Source organism: Morone saxatilis, unplaced genomic scaffold (genome assembly GCF_004916995.1).
Source record: "Morone saxatilis isolate NCDOM2014 unplaced genomic scaffold, NCSU_SB_2.0 Contig3, whole genome shotgun sequence".
In the NCBI taxonomy this organism is placed as follows: domain Eukaryota; kingdom Metazoa; phylum Chordata; class Actinopteri; family Moronidae; genus Morone; species Morone saxatilis.
In genome coordinates this window covers 12,664,025-12,677,907 of record NW_023339873.1, presented here as the reverse complement: position 1 = coordinate 12,677,907, position 13,883 = coordinate 12,664,025, and the positions used below count along the sequence as shown (strand labels likewise).

General features: G+C 42.6%; 1 protein-coding gene across 2 annotated transcripts; it reads left to right on the top strand.

Annotated features, from left to right (window-relative positions):
* The first annotated feature begins 14 nt into the window (after window positions 1–14).
* Window positions 15–13,877, top strand: hif1aa (hypoxia inducible factor 1 subunit alpha a). 2 transcript variants are annotated; one of them, XM_035673992.1, is made up of 15 exons: window positions 15–353; window positions 8,322–8,512; window positions 8,974–9,125; window positions 9,341–9,425; window positions 10,111–10,220; window positions 11,055–11,257; window positions 11,447–11,553; window positions 11,674–11,821; window positions 12,000–12,319; window positions 12,420–12,613; window positions 12,721–12,843; window positions 12,930–13,165; window positions 13,247–13,346; window positions 13,440–13,530; window positions 13,628–13,877. In XM_035673992.1, the coding sequence occupies exons 1-15, from the start codon at window positions 322–324 to the stop codon at window positions 13,789–13,791; spliced, it is 2,256 nt and encodes a 751-aa protein (XP_035529885.1). In that variant the 5' UTR covers window positions 15–321; the 3' UTR covers window positions 13,792–13,877. The 2 variants fall into 2 exon arrangements, with proteins under 2 accessions (XP_035529885.1, XP_035529886.1); XM_035673993.1 differs by lacking the exon at window positions 15–353 and adding an exon at window positions 8,092–8,240.
* The last annotated feature ends 6 nt before the right edge of the window (window positions 13,878–13,883 follow it).

Below are 13,883 nucleotides of genomic sequence, written 5' to 3'. Positions count from 1 at the left end.
GTGTGTGTGTGTGTGTGTGTGGGGAGAAGGGGGAGGGAGTCAGTGATCCTCTACGGTGCAACATTGTCTCGGCAGTAACCTCTCTCCAGCGTGGCACTGTCTCTGAGGAGCAGCGGACGTACGGGCTGTGTGTGTTTGTGTTTGTAGCGGTCGATTTATTTGACGATATTTACACAGTGTGGACTCGTATGCAACTCGCGTGAGGATTCGCGGATTCATATCGGTGTAAAACAAACGTGGGATTTTGGTTCATTTCCTCGACGGGCCCGGATACAGCTCGATACCCAGAGAGAGACTCAACTCCGGTCCTTTCGTCCTGACATGGACACAGGAATTGTACCAGAAAAGAAAAGGTAACGTCAACGCTAGCTAATGCTACGGAGCGGAGCTGTGTCGTTGTTTGAGAGCGGACCTGACTCCGGTCTTCGTTCCGGGGTTTGTTTACTGCTGTTTGTGTGATATTGTGGCTTTATTTCAAGGTGAACTGCGAGTTCCGCGTGTTAGTTCGCCTAAACGCGTTGGCTAGCGACGCTATTATCGTTAGCAAGCGGCTAACGCAGCTAGCCGAGCAGGAGCGATGGACGTGAAACTGTTTACGTTATTAAACAAGATACTACGGTAAACTAGTTATTACAGGTGACTTATTATACACATGATGATTGTTGTGTTTTTACCTTGATTACATCTGCTTTGAAGTCGGGTTTTAGCTCGTTAGCTGGCGTTACTATGCTTTTGTTTGTGATCTGTGTTCCTCCTAGGTGCAACATTAGCTTTATTTACATTTGTTTTGAATGTGACACTTTACATAAATATCCCATTAATAGCTTGTGGCTGCTGTTGTACTGTTTGGGTTGATGTATCAAAGCTGACAGTGTTCATGTGAGCACTGCCGGATGGTGGGTGTGCGGTTTCTCTTCAAATATTTAGGCTTTAGTGAAAATGTCCTCGGTTCAAATTTCCCTTTTCATGTTCTGAGCTGATAACAGTTTATGGTTAGGTTTGATCAGAGAAGTAATCATGTTTCTGTATAGCTTTTAAACTTGGATGTTATCAGTAGGTATCAACTTTCAGTTATGTATAACCTGTATAACTAATGAAACTTAAAATATCTTGTTTTAGGCTGCTACCAAACCGCATCCTTTCTAGGTCTGTAGGGGAACTCAACCAGTGAAGCAATAGCTGGTTTCTTTACATAAGTTCAACAGACAACAGGTCAAATAAGGGCTGCCGCTGAAAGAGGTTTTCATAATTAATCACTTCTTTGACTCATTTAGTGTCTAAAGGGTTAGAAATAACGAGAGATGCTGATTTAAAGTCCCCAGAGACTGAAGTGGTGTGTTGGAAATACCTTTTCGCCTGATGAGTCAGTTTAATGATTAATTGATCAACACAAATAAAAGTGATTTAGATTTTTTTTAACTGATTTAATTTGAATTATTAAGTAAAACGATTCAATAAGCTTAAGGACTTGAACTTCAAGTGTTGACTTGTATTATTGACAGACGTTAAATATTCATGTACTCAAACTTGTACTCAGACTTCTCTTGTGTGCAAAACCACACACCTGTCCTGGTTCCTATTTGGGTGTACACTTACTGTACTGATTCAGATGGAGGAAACAGAGTCTGTCCTAATAACATACATAAAGACGATGTCGTACAGGTGATTAACAGATACCCAGCAGAGTTATGACAGGGGACTGCTGGAGGGGAAATAGCAACAATGAAATTCTTCACAGAGGAAAACAATAAAAAGCTTCAGTGTGAAATATACAGTCAATGAAATCCTGCTGTTATTGTCTTGTATAAAAAAGTGCATAGTTTATACACCGGATGTGCTTTGATCCAAGGTTTTCCTGTGCGTCTGAACTGATTGGTGGTAAAATAAATATGTTATAAAATTGGAAGCCCCCCCCCCCAAAGAAAAAAAAAACATACCCCAAGTTTTAATAGTTAGTAAAAGGAGAATTATCTTTGAAATATTGCTAACTCAACATGGGTGCTTTTTGTTCCATAGGTATTATTTGTCATCCTGCTGTTAAGATCTTGTTGGTGTCAGAATGGTATTGGTTAAATTGTAGGCTGACATGTTAAATGGTTGGCGTGTAGTTGTCATGTTTTCAGTTCCAAGTAGACTAACTCCCCCATTAAGGATGTGTTGTTGTTGTAGACTGCATCCAAATGCCCCACGGGCTTAACTCATGGTCTGCTAAATGGCTGTGTGGCACTTTTTCTAGGTGTAGATAAAGCATCGACAACATCCTGTCGATAAATGTGTAAAGTGTGTTCGGTTTGATCTCAGGAAAAGTAAGATTTGTGGTCTTGTTTGATGCAGTTATGACTGGTCTCGTCTGGTGCTTTGGTATTATTTCTGTCTCATCTCTTAATCACTAGGGCTTGACGTCAATAGGAGTGGCCAAGTGTGTGTAGTGATCCACTGCCTGGCAATTTTGCAGGTTGCCCTGAGACATTCAAACACAATTACCACTTGTGTGCAGGCTAGTTAGAACTTGAAAAAGAAATTGGATTTCTTGCCAGCACAGTGCATAGCATTGTTTGTGTTCACATGTTTCTTGTTTCATGTTTTGTGATCGAAGACAAAAGTATAAAAAAAAAAAAAGTGCGCCGAAGGCTTGCTCCTATAATACTGATAAATCGCTGCTTTCTGTAGATGGTCATTGTAGCTGATCAAGTGATTATTGGGTTTAAAAATGCTGAGAGACTTTTGCCAGTGAAATCTAAATATTAAACAGTAGTTTAGGGCTCCTGAGCTTTAACTGTGAGGACTGATTAGTTGTGAATGTAAAGGCTCAGTGATACCATATCTAACTATCTACTAGAGTTATCCTGTAAGATGTCAAATCCCACATTTTTCTGCTTAATGATACATCTTTTTAATACACCATAGTCATAATGGATGTGACAGAGTGACGCCTGAACAATACGAGGAAGGAAGTCTGAAAACAATACCTCGGCACATCATGTCGTCAGCATATTTTAAGAATACATTAACACACCGCTGATCGGTTCCTGTGTATCAGGGTCTGCTGGCGAGTCCAAAATGTGCCATATTTCATACACCACCAGATAACATATTTCAATTTTACACCTTTCTTTCTTTGTGTCACCAACTATGAACAGTTTTTCAGACAGAACTGTTCAGTGAAGCTGAAGAAAAGAAAAGCCTTAGCTGTGATATAATTGGAAGGCATTTGAAATACCAAAGGTCAGCAGTGTAGTCGATCAAAGCCTCAGAACATTGACCAAGTGTAAAATCTGAGCGGTATGCAAAAATGAAGGTAGAGCTGTACATCTGTCTCCCAGGCACCTGTCTTGCCAGTTGCCACGTGTCACATTTAGGCGGAAAACAAGCATAAAAGCTTTTTTGGCTGCGCTATACCCATTTCCTGCGAAACTGCATTTATAGTCAAACCCAGAAGAATCTACTATATTTATGAATGTCTGCTTTTTGAATGAATCCTGAAAAGTACGCGTTGAACACTCCCCAACACCCTCTGTCCATTGAACACCAGTCCGAGATGAAACTTTTTTTAAATGGCAACACACGTAAAGTCAAAGGAAGTAAAATGCTTTATCAGCTGGTGGCCGATCCGCGCAGTCCATATCTGGGGAGTCAGACTACGCTAACTAATCGAGAGGCTTTTTTTTTTTGAGAATGAAGTGCATACGTGGGGCCAGATGTAATCCGTTGAAGTAGTCTTTCTTGGGAATGTAGCACAGAAGGGGGTCATTTAAATGATATTAGTGTGGTGGGTGGTTTATAATGTTGGTCATTCTTAGTGTGTTTGCCAGGACCTCCTAATTGAGAGGGACAGACAACGGCCCTTATTTTGACTTTAACTTTTAGCCTTTATTTGACAGAAAAGGGGGAGAGCAAAGGGATGATATGCAGCAAAGGGCCACAGGTTGGTATCGAACCGCTGCAGCAAGGACTCAGCCTTAGTACATGGGCGCGTTCACTACTTAGAGACCCTGAACTCAAGAATCTTGTAAACTTTCAATCTACCTCCGCTGAAAATCTCAAACTAAACAACTGGTGTATTGTATATGAGGATAAACCAAAACCAGATTTGGCTTAATATGTATTTTAATCAGAAATCTGTTGTAATATAACGTGACAAACTCTAGTAATACCCACTTCAGAGCTGGCGGTGCTGACAGCTGATGACTGTGCCTCATATGCTTTTCTTTAAGGCGTCATACTCCTCATGCCAAAAAAAGGGAAAAAATGATTAGTTTAGTATAGCAACAGCATGGCGGGCTGTAAATTCAACAAAACCTTTTTATTTATTTTTTCTGGCACGACAAAAATAATAGCAACTGAAGGTGTGCATGCTAACCTTTTCAGGGCTTTGAACCAACTCTTGTCGCCTTAATTAATGGTAAAGTGGAACCAGCTGACGTGGGACCATTTGTCCGTCTGTCCTGTGAACGCAATATCTCAGGAATGCCTTGAGGGAATTTCATTACATCAGGCACAAATGTCTCCTTGGGTTCAAGGATGAACTGATTACAACTGTGAGGTCAAAGGTCAAAGACTCTGTGACCTCACATCACATGTTTTCTGCCAAAACGTGAAGAAGTGATACATTTATTATGACATGATGTCACACAAATGTCTTAATAAAAATTATGAAGTGATGACATTTTATGTCCAAAAGGTCAAAGGCCACTTTTCTTATGTCAACATAGTTTAATTTACAACCTTTAAAGTCTTAATTACATATTATATGGTCGACACATGGATACTTAAAGCGGTTGGCTGAGGCATACAACTATGAGGCGGTCGAGTTTTAATCATTTAGATTATTTATTGAGTTGCTGAACATATACCTAATATCACCACCACTGAGTCATGTTGAAGGTTCATTTGTCTGTAAAAGAGATTTATTTTCATTCTTGCTTTGCTTTTCTCCCCATATTGGGTAGAGGTTTTAGCTGTGGTGTTTCCTCGGACTGGATTATATAATAGATAAGGCAATGTTTACAGTCACAATAAACAGGACTGACCAAGAGTGAGAACATTTCTCTAGTAAAATAGGTCAGCCCTTAGTAACAAAATACACAAGCAACTCTGGTAGCATTGGAAAGTGTGATTTTAATTGAACACTGGTTTGTTTCCCCATTAATCTTCAGCCCACTTGTTCACATCTGTTAAGTGTTGTTTACATAATTGCACTCATTCTTATTAGAAAACGAAACAAATCTAATTAAAGCAAGCAAAACTGCAAATGTGATTGTGTTCGCAGCGAAGCGTGTCAGGCAGAGGACTGCTGGGCATGCATGACCATGTGCATTAATAGTGTTATGTAATGGTGGCCCCTCTGCTCGCCTTTGTTTTAACATCAAGGGAGCTGTTTTGTTCTCCTTGCATGTTTTCAAGTAAAAGAATAAAAGCATTTTTTTTATCTCCCTTATGTAAGTTTGAAAAGGGTGGCGATGGCTCATTAAATTGCTGCAGTTTTCCTCGTTATAATTATGTATTACAATACTGAGTAGGTCTAAAAAAGTTTTCAATATGATCAGATTTTTATGAGCTGTTTGAGTCTTTGCTATCGCAGATATCTGTAGAGTTTTGGTATTGTGCTGCATTGTAGTAATCCACAGTGGCCTGTACGTTGTACTGTTTGGCATGTTGAATGTATTGAATGTTGTATACTGTTTGTATGTTGAATGTGTATTGGAATTTTACGGCTGACCTTCATTTGGATAGGATTTGCATGAAGGCATGTGATACAGTGGGATACAACCACCACAGATGAAATGAGTTTGTATACAGGCTCGTACTAATGAATCCACCAGCCTCCTAGTGGGATCACAGGTTATAACAATGTGTTGTCTGTCATTAGATCATCATAAGCTCAGCCAGTAGCTTAGCGAGATGAGTTTCAGCGTGTCTGTAGGGCTGCTGCCTAAAAGTCTATTGGAGCCCTCGAGACCCAGGGTCACCTCTCATCTCATCAGTTGAAGCAATGCACTTTTGTTTTTTAGCTGCGTCATTTTACCCAAAGCAATGCAGGAGCAACCGCACGGCAGGCTGTAAACTTAATGAACCGAGTCTCAAAATGACCATAAAACTAAGTGTGACGGAAGCGGAGAAGGGCGATAGAAATGGAGCGCAGCGTGAGGCAGGGCAGCACAACTCCAGTCTGTTGGCTGCTCTGACGCTCTCTGCTCCAGTGGTGATTGTCAGTAAAGTCGGCTAAACCACTTCTGAACCAGGCGGGGGTACCTCCGTCACTGCCGTCCACTGTTAGTGACTGAAATCTGATGTTGGAACATCACAGATGATAAAGAAAGGCATTACATATTGCAGGTTAAGACTTACAGACACTGCTATGAGTTTAGTGTGGCGTGTGGTATTTCATAGCAAGTGAATTTAAAAACATTACGTGAGCGAGAGAGAACAGAAATACACGTGTACTGTCGGCCTCATTATTCCCACAAATTCAGATGGTTGCCCGACATTATATGTTGGGCAATTCAAACAGGCTGCCATTCAAATCTTGCATCATATGCAGCTGTCTTTCATTCATTTTTAAATGCTCAACAGTATGTTCCCATGACTCTGTAGCATTTGAAACTCATGCCAGTGTATTTTTCTCATTGCCAGATAGTCTGTACGGGAAAGAATATCTTTGAACAGCCAAATGTAATTTGACAGAATTCTGAGTCAGGACGCTGGTACAGCCCTAGTTCTGTGTGTACAATCCCTTATTGTGGCTGTGCCCTGTAGGGTTGACAGAAGATATTGTAAATATTTGCCAGTGGTATTGACCAGTGTGCAAACATGTGGTTGAATGTATACACTTGTGCTTCTAGCTGTAATTACGGTCAAAGTTGAAACATGTCTGTATTACAGTACACATAACCATCGTTGAGAGGAGGTTTCTGTTTTCAGTTACACATAATACACATCTACAAGTGTTTGTCATCAAATGGGGAAGAAAAGGTATGCAGTAGAGTTCTGGTTGGGCCATGATCCAACATGGGTTGGGTTTTGTATTTGTTTATAGATTTGTTTGTTCATTCATAGGGTTAAATGTGGTTTCTGAGAGACAAAAGCAATCCTCAGACTTTTTATCTCTTCTCTCTTTTTTAGACTCATTTTGTAATTTCTATTTGGTCTAAAAACCAAAAGCTTTCCCTAACCTACACTATGCAATGGAAAATCTGTCTGTGACATGATTTGATATCCAGTTGGCTAATTTTAGTTAACTGGTCCATTCTCTCGTTAGAGAGCCTCAAATAACAATATGGCCTTGGTCAGTGCTGTAAATGCATAACAGATCAATTTCAATTAGGTGTACATTTCAAAGCCAAGGGCTTTTCAACTGCCATCCGTTCTGTTGGGTCCTGCTCTGGTGTCATCTAAATGCATGCGAGGGTACGAGATAGTGGTTTGGGACAGGGATTAAGGTATAAATTCAGCATTCAGGATGACTATTGCAATTATGTTGAAAATGTATTTATTTATTTTTATGTGTCTATTTATGTAAATGGTCATGTGAGCTTCACATGTGCTCAGTCATAGAAATACAAACTCAAAACAGGGCTTAGTATAAAAGCCAAGGGCATTGTGAGAAATCAATAAATTTGAGTAAAAGATTTTATAGTGACTTGCGCAACTCATTGTGTCCTTTACAATCGTCTGTACTTTGTCATTTTAAACTGCTGCCAGGCCTTAAGATTTTGTTTACAGTGTGCTGAGAGTCCATTAGCCAGACCGTGGACAACTGCCAGCGTAAATGCTTGATATGAAATGGAGCTAATATGAGGAGGAAGCAGTTATGAGGGAAGCTAATGTAAAATATATGGACAATATGTTTGTGTGTTGTCCCGCTAGTTGGTGTCACTCACTCTGTGTTGGTGTGTGCTCTCTGTGTTAGTGCCTGTATTATCATTCTCCTCCCTGTAGATCCGTTGAGCCAGGCTCGTAAATGTCACAATGATTGGTGTCGCACTGTAGCTTGGCAGTGAACCAGGAGTCCATGCCTCGCCTACCAGCCAATCACTTTGAGGGGGTGGACTCCATTTCTTTTGGTCAGCAGCCAATAAGACGGTGGCAGATAGCCATGCATGTAAATGAGACTGACGGGGGTCCAGACGGCAGCTCGGCCGTGAGCTCGCGTGTTGCCGACTCCAGCTGCTGCAGCCTCTCCGGTGACGGGCCAGCGGCTGACCAGACCGTGTACACACACTCAGTCAGGAAGGAGAGATGTCAGCTCTTTTAGTGTGCATAGTGGGATCAAAACCACCTTGTGGCCAGGCTGTGGCTGACCCACCATTTGTCTCCCGCAGGGTGAGCTCGGAGCGGAGGAAGGAGAAGTCAAGGGATGCGGCGCGATGCCGGCGCGGGAAGGAGTCAGAGGTGTTTTACGAGCTGGCCCAGGAGCTGCCCCTGCCCCACAGTGTCAGCTCCAGCCTGGACAAGGCCTCGATAATGAGACTCACCATCAGCTACCTGCGCATGAGGAAACTGCTCAACGCTGGTCAGTACCTGTACTTTTTGTACCTGTCAGTGGAGAATTTAGCTTAGAGCACATCTGGATTTTTCTTATATTTAGATCCAGACACCCAGTGATAATTAAAGTCTGTATCAGTTTTCATCAGTTACCTCGGAGACAGCTTGAGAATGGATTGTGTTTTTTTTGGGGGGGTCTTTTTGGAGAAAGAAAATGACACCCTAAAGACAACAAAAGAAAAAGTGAGAACAGTTTTTTTTTATGCAGACGGTTTTAACACTGAGTCAGCTGGCATGCACAGATATAGATCTGTTTGCAGATGCACCTGTGGGCACAGTGTGTTATCTGTGTGTCGCAGTATCCTCGCTTCAAATATGTTCTGTAGACAGCAGGGACTTCAGATGTCCTGTGCCTCATTTCCTCTTGCTTTTCTTTTCTTTCCCTACCTTCCTTTATCTCTCCCATCCACTCTCTGTTATCTCCTCTAGATGAGCCAATGGAAGACGAGGAAACAGACCTCGATTTCCAGTTAAACAGCTCCTACCTAAAGGCTCTCGAGGGTTTTCTCATGGTGCTGACTGAAGACGGAGATATGATCTATCTCTCGGAGAATATCAACAAGTGCCTTGGGCTGGCACAGGTAGGTCTGATTTGCTGTGTTAAAGAGAACATAGAGGAATGGGCATTGTTAGGGAAAGTCAGAAGCAGAAAACCAAGGAAATGATTGTATTTCGATGGTTGTACAATAATACAATTTAGTTAGTTTTAACACACACGGCCTTTTATTTAAAAGGGTTAGAAGTCACCACACAATAACAGGACTCACATTCTGTTTTTTACTTTTTTCCACTGCAGTTTGACCTGACCGGACACAGTGTGTTTGACTTCATACATCCCTGTGACCAAGATGAGCTGAGGGAGATGCTGGTCCACAGAACAGGTGAGGGACCAACGGCGTTGTCCCATTATAAGACCTCACTAATGGACAGGGACATGCGCACACAAGCTCTCTGTCAGGTCTGCCAGTGCGCCAGTAGGCAAGGAGTCCAATTCACTCTGAGCTGGCAGATTCAGACTAGTAGGGCTGTCGGAACAAGTTATCATTTCCACACTTCAGGCCTGAGGTCAAAGTGATTAGAGTTGGCTACTGTGTGTGCTTTAGTGACCTTTCATTTAGCCTTACTGGAACAGTGTGCTACATTACTGGGACATTTACTGTTTTGGTTGCACAGCAGAATTTCGGCTTGGTTTGTGTCAGTGGGTTTACTTTTTTGTATCATTTCCAGTTTTTAAGTGAAATTAATTAAGCTAAAATATTCTAGTGCTTTCCTCTGAATATGTGCTTCGTAACATAATTTGTTGACACTTCAGCACACATTGATATTAACTCGGCTGCAACGGCTGTTAACTCTTATCTTGCTGTCGCTGCCCACAGTGCAAAAAAACATTACAGCTTAATGTCTCCCTGAATGCAAATGTGGGCTGCTGGCAGTTGGAAACAATTGCAATAAAGCACATAAAATAAAATGAAGGCAGTTGTAAATGCTAACGTTGTTGAAATGACAATATAAGAAGCTGGTTTCCTCTTTTCAACTGAAAGTCTCTTCCTGTTCATGTAATTTCAGGCACCAAGAAGGCCAAGGAACCAAACACAGAGCGCAGCTTTTTCCTCCGAATGAAGTGCACTCTCACAAGCAGGGGCCGCACCGTCAATGTCAAATCAGCTACATGGAAGGTGAGCTACGGTAGAATCACTGAGGAAATGTTCTCTCGTGTAGTAATTTTAGTATAAAGTATTTTTTTTAAATGTGCTGATGTTGTAGTAGAATGACGTCGGTGGGGGAAGAGTTCGACAACTGGAGTTTAAATGCACAAATGTAAAAGTTACAGACGACATTAGTGGATGTCTACATCAGCAGTATTAATGTGAACAGGAAATGGATCATCATTTTGGTCTAGACACAGTGTCTGTGGTTGACATATATACATATAGAAAACCTAGATTACATCTAGCCATTACTTGAATCGGTTAGGAACTAAAAGCAGGAGTTGAGTGAGCATGATATAATGCACTTAAAACATACTTTTATGAATTAAAAGATAATTTATTTGTAAAGCCCTTAATCACAAGTTAATTTTAAGTTTGTTTCATTTTTATAACTTGAAATGTGTCGTAGAAATAGTCCTGAATAAATGGAAGTAATCAACATGTGTTTGCTGAATTTCATATTATATCATAACTGAGGACATTTCAGAGGCACCTGCATTTAATTTTGTCAACCAGTCGACACAAGGAAAAGTTTTTTATGGACATGGAAAACATTTTTGAATTTAGTCAGACAAGATAATATTATGTAACCATCAATTGTACAATGCTGCAGCTGTAACAGCAGCTGCTGCAACCCACATGCCCAAAACACTGAGTTATTTATTTGTTTGTATATCAGAACACATGTATTTATTTACTTATGTCTGTCTGATAATGATCTGTCTGCTGCATTAGGAAAATGACTTTGGGCTTTGTAAATTATAATCTAAAAGTGTTGTGACCCTCCTGTTGTCTCTCTAGGTGCTCCACTGCTCCGGACATGTCCATGTATATGACAGCCACACTGAGGAGAGTCCCAACGGGCAAAAAGAGCCACCTATCCCCTACTTGGTTTTGATCTGTGACCCCATCCCGCACCCTTCCAACATTGAGGTCCCACTGGATAGCAAGACCTTTCTCAGCCGCCACACAATGGACATGAAGTTCACATATTGTGACGAGAGGTGAGTTTTCATTACATGCTTAGCAGGGGTCGCCTCTGAAGCCACTTGTGTAGTACTTTTCATTGGTTAAGCGCTCACTTATTTGGTCACAGAGAGCCACCTAGTGTTCAGTGTAAATATTACAGAACCCTAGTCTCTGAATCCTCTCAGCGTGTCAGTGGAAGAATAATTTTGTTTTTGCTTGTCCAGGATCACTGAACTCATGGGTTATGATCCAGAGGACCTGTTGAATCGTTCTGTGTATGAGTATTACCACGCTCAGGACTCAGACCATCTCACCAAGACTCACCAAAACTGTAAGCAGACACAAAGAGTGCATGGATCTTCAATTAAAACTTGTTCTTAAATCCACAACAAATTCCAGCTGTGTTATGTTTGCCGCATCAAGTCTAATTTTTGTTTCTCTCTGCTGTTAGTGTTTGCAAAGGGCCAGGTCTGCACAGGCCAGTACCGGATGTTGGCCAAGAGAGGAGGCTTTGTGTGGGTGGAGACCCAAGCCACTGTCATCTACAACAACAAGAACTCCCAACCACAGTGTGTCGTCTGTGTCAACTTTGTGCTCAGGTACTATAAAGACTCTTTCAAGACTTAGTATTTTCACAAGAGATTGCACTGTCAAGTCAGATAGCTGAAGAACTCACTTGTACAAAATAGATAGATTACAGATGGTGATTTTGTGTTTCCCTTCAGAAGTCAAAATCCTCAGTACACTCAGTCTTACGGCTGCATGACTCTGTTACAGTGGCATCCAGGAGGAGAAACTGATCCTGTCTCTGGAGCAGATCGAGGATGTGAAGCCAGTGAAGGCGGAGCTGCAGCAGGAGAAAGAAAAGGCTGTAGTTGAGAGCAGCGAGCCTGATATCCCCAGATCCCCAACCCCTCTGAAGGAGGAGGTGGAGCAGAAGGTCCCAGAGGTGGATGTGATCAAACTGTTCACTCAGGCAGTAGCGGCCCAGTCGCTGGTTAGCCTGTATGACAGGCTGAAGGAGGAGCCCGAGGCCCTCACCCTGCTGGCCCCAGCTCCAGGAGACACCATCATCTCCCTGGACTTCAGCTGCCCTGGTTCGTTGCCTCATAAATGCACACCTCTCCACAACATAAATCACAGTTTATCTCCTGGATGATTGAAACTGTTGTGACCTCCCTCTGTCTTCTGGTACAGATTCAGAGATCCCGATGATGAACGATGTTCCTGTCTACAATGATGTAATGCTTCCCTCCACCAGTGACAAGCTGGCTCTGCCTCTTTCCCCTCTGCCGCCCAGTGAGCCTCTCCACGTCACCACCACATCTGAGGATGCAAAAACTCAGCGCTATAATCCAGCCCCGTCTACTACACCGGCCAGCTCCTCAGAGGTAACACAGTGAATTATTGTCTTTTTGCAGTATAGACATTACACTTTTTGCTCCACTCATTAATATGTACTGAGAAGGGAATGACTTTTGACTTCTCATCTCTTCAGCCTGGCAGTCCGCTGGACTTTTGTTTCCCCATGGAGTCCGATATGAGCTCAGATTTCAAACTCGACTTGGTGGAGAAGCTGTTTGCCATTGATACAGAGCCCAAGACCCCCTTCACCACACAGGTAATAATACCAGGAGATACTGTAGATCTAAGGCAGTAAAAAGTTCTCTGTATTACGATTCACTAGACCTTTTTTCTCCCCTTAAGGCACCGGAAGACTTCGATCTGGAGACGTTAGCTCCCTACATCCCCATGGACGATGACTTCCAGCTGCGCAGTGTGACCCCAGACGAGCCTCTATCTTGTGAGACAGTTAAATCCCATCAGAGTTCTCCAGTATGCGTCACACAGGACGTCCATAGCTATAACTCACCAGGCAGTCGCACAGCTTCTCCGGCACCACCTGAGCCAGCCCCTCATCTTGCCACCATCCTTGCTAAGAGGTAAAATCTCCCAGGTGCTCCGTCTTTATGGCTTCATCGTATCACTTGCCGGGTTAGCTAACCACTATTTCTGTGCTGCAGGATCACACAGCTGGACAAAGAAGTATCGCTCAGCACCCTGGCAGCTCAGAACACACAGCGTAAAAGAAAACTGTGTGACATAAAAGAGATGATTGGATCGGTAAGTCCTTGACATCCAAACATGGTTTATAGATCTCACTTTATATATTTACAGATGGAAAGTTTGAGTGTCTGTATTTGCTGGTTTTCCCAGGGAACTCTGCGCCAGGAACAACTGGAGCCGGGCAAAAAGCTGAAGGCATCAGAGTCAGGAACAACCAGAACCATACTTCTGCTGCCGTCAGGTGAACAAACTAGATCTGTAGCAAATACGAAACGAAGTAACGAAGTAATACGAAACATCAACAGAACCTTAACTCTCATTATTTTGTCCTTTCTCAGATTTGGCGAGTCGTCTGCTTGGCAGCACGTCAGAGGGCACGAGTTCCCTCTTCACCCTGCCACAGCTCACCCGCGACGACTGCGAGGTCAACGCCCCCTTACAGGGTCGTCAGTACCTGCTGCAGGGGGAGGAGCTGCTGCGCGCTCTGGACCACGTCAACTGAGTCATTGCTTAGCCTGCTCACTGCTGAACTAGACTGGACACTACAATTTCTCCCTCATATTGTCACTCCCTCTCAAAGACCCCCACCCCCCC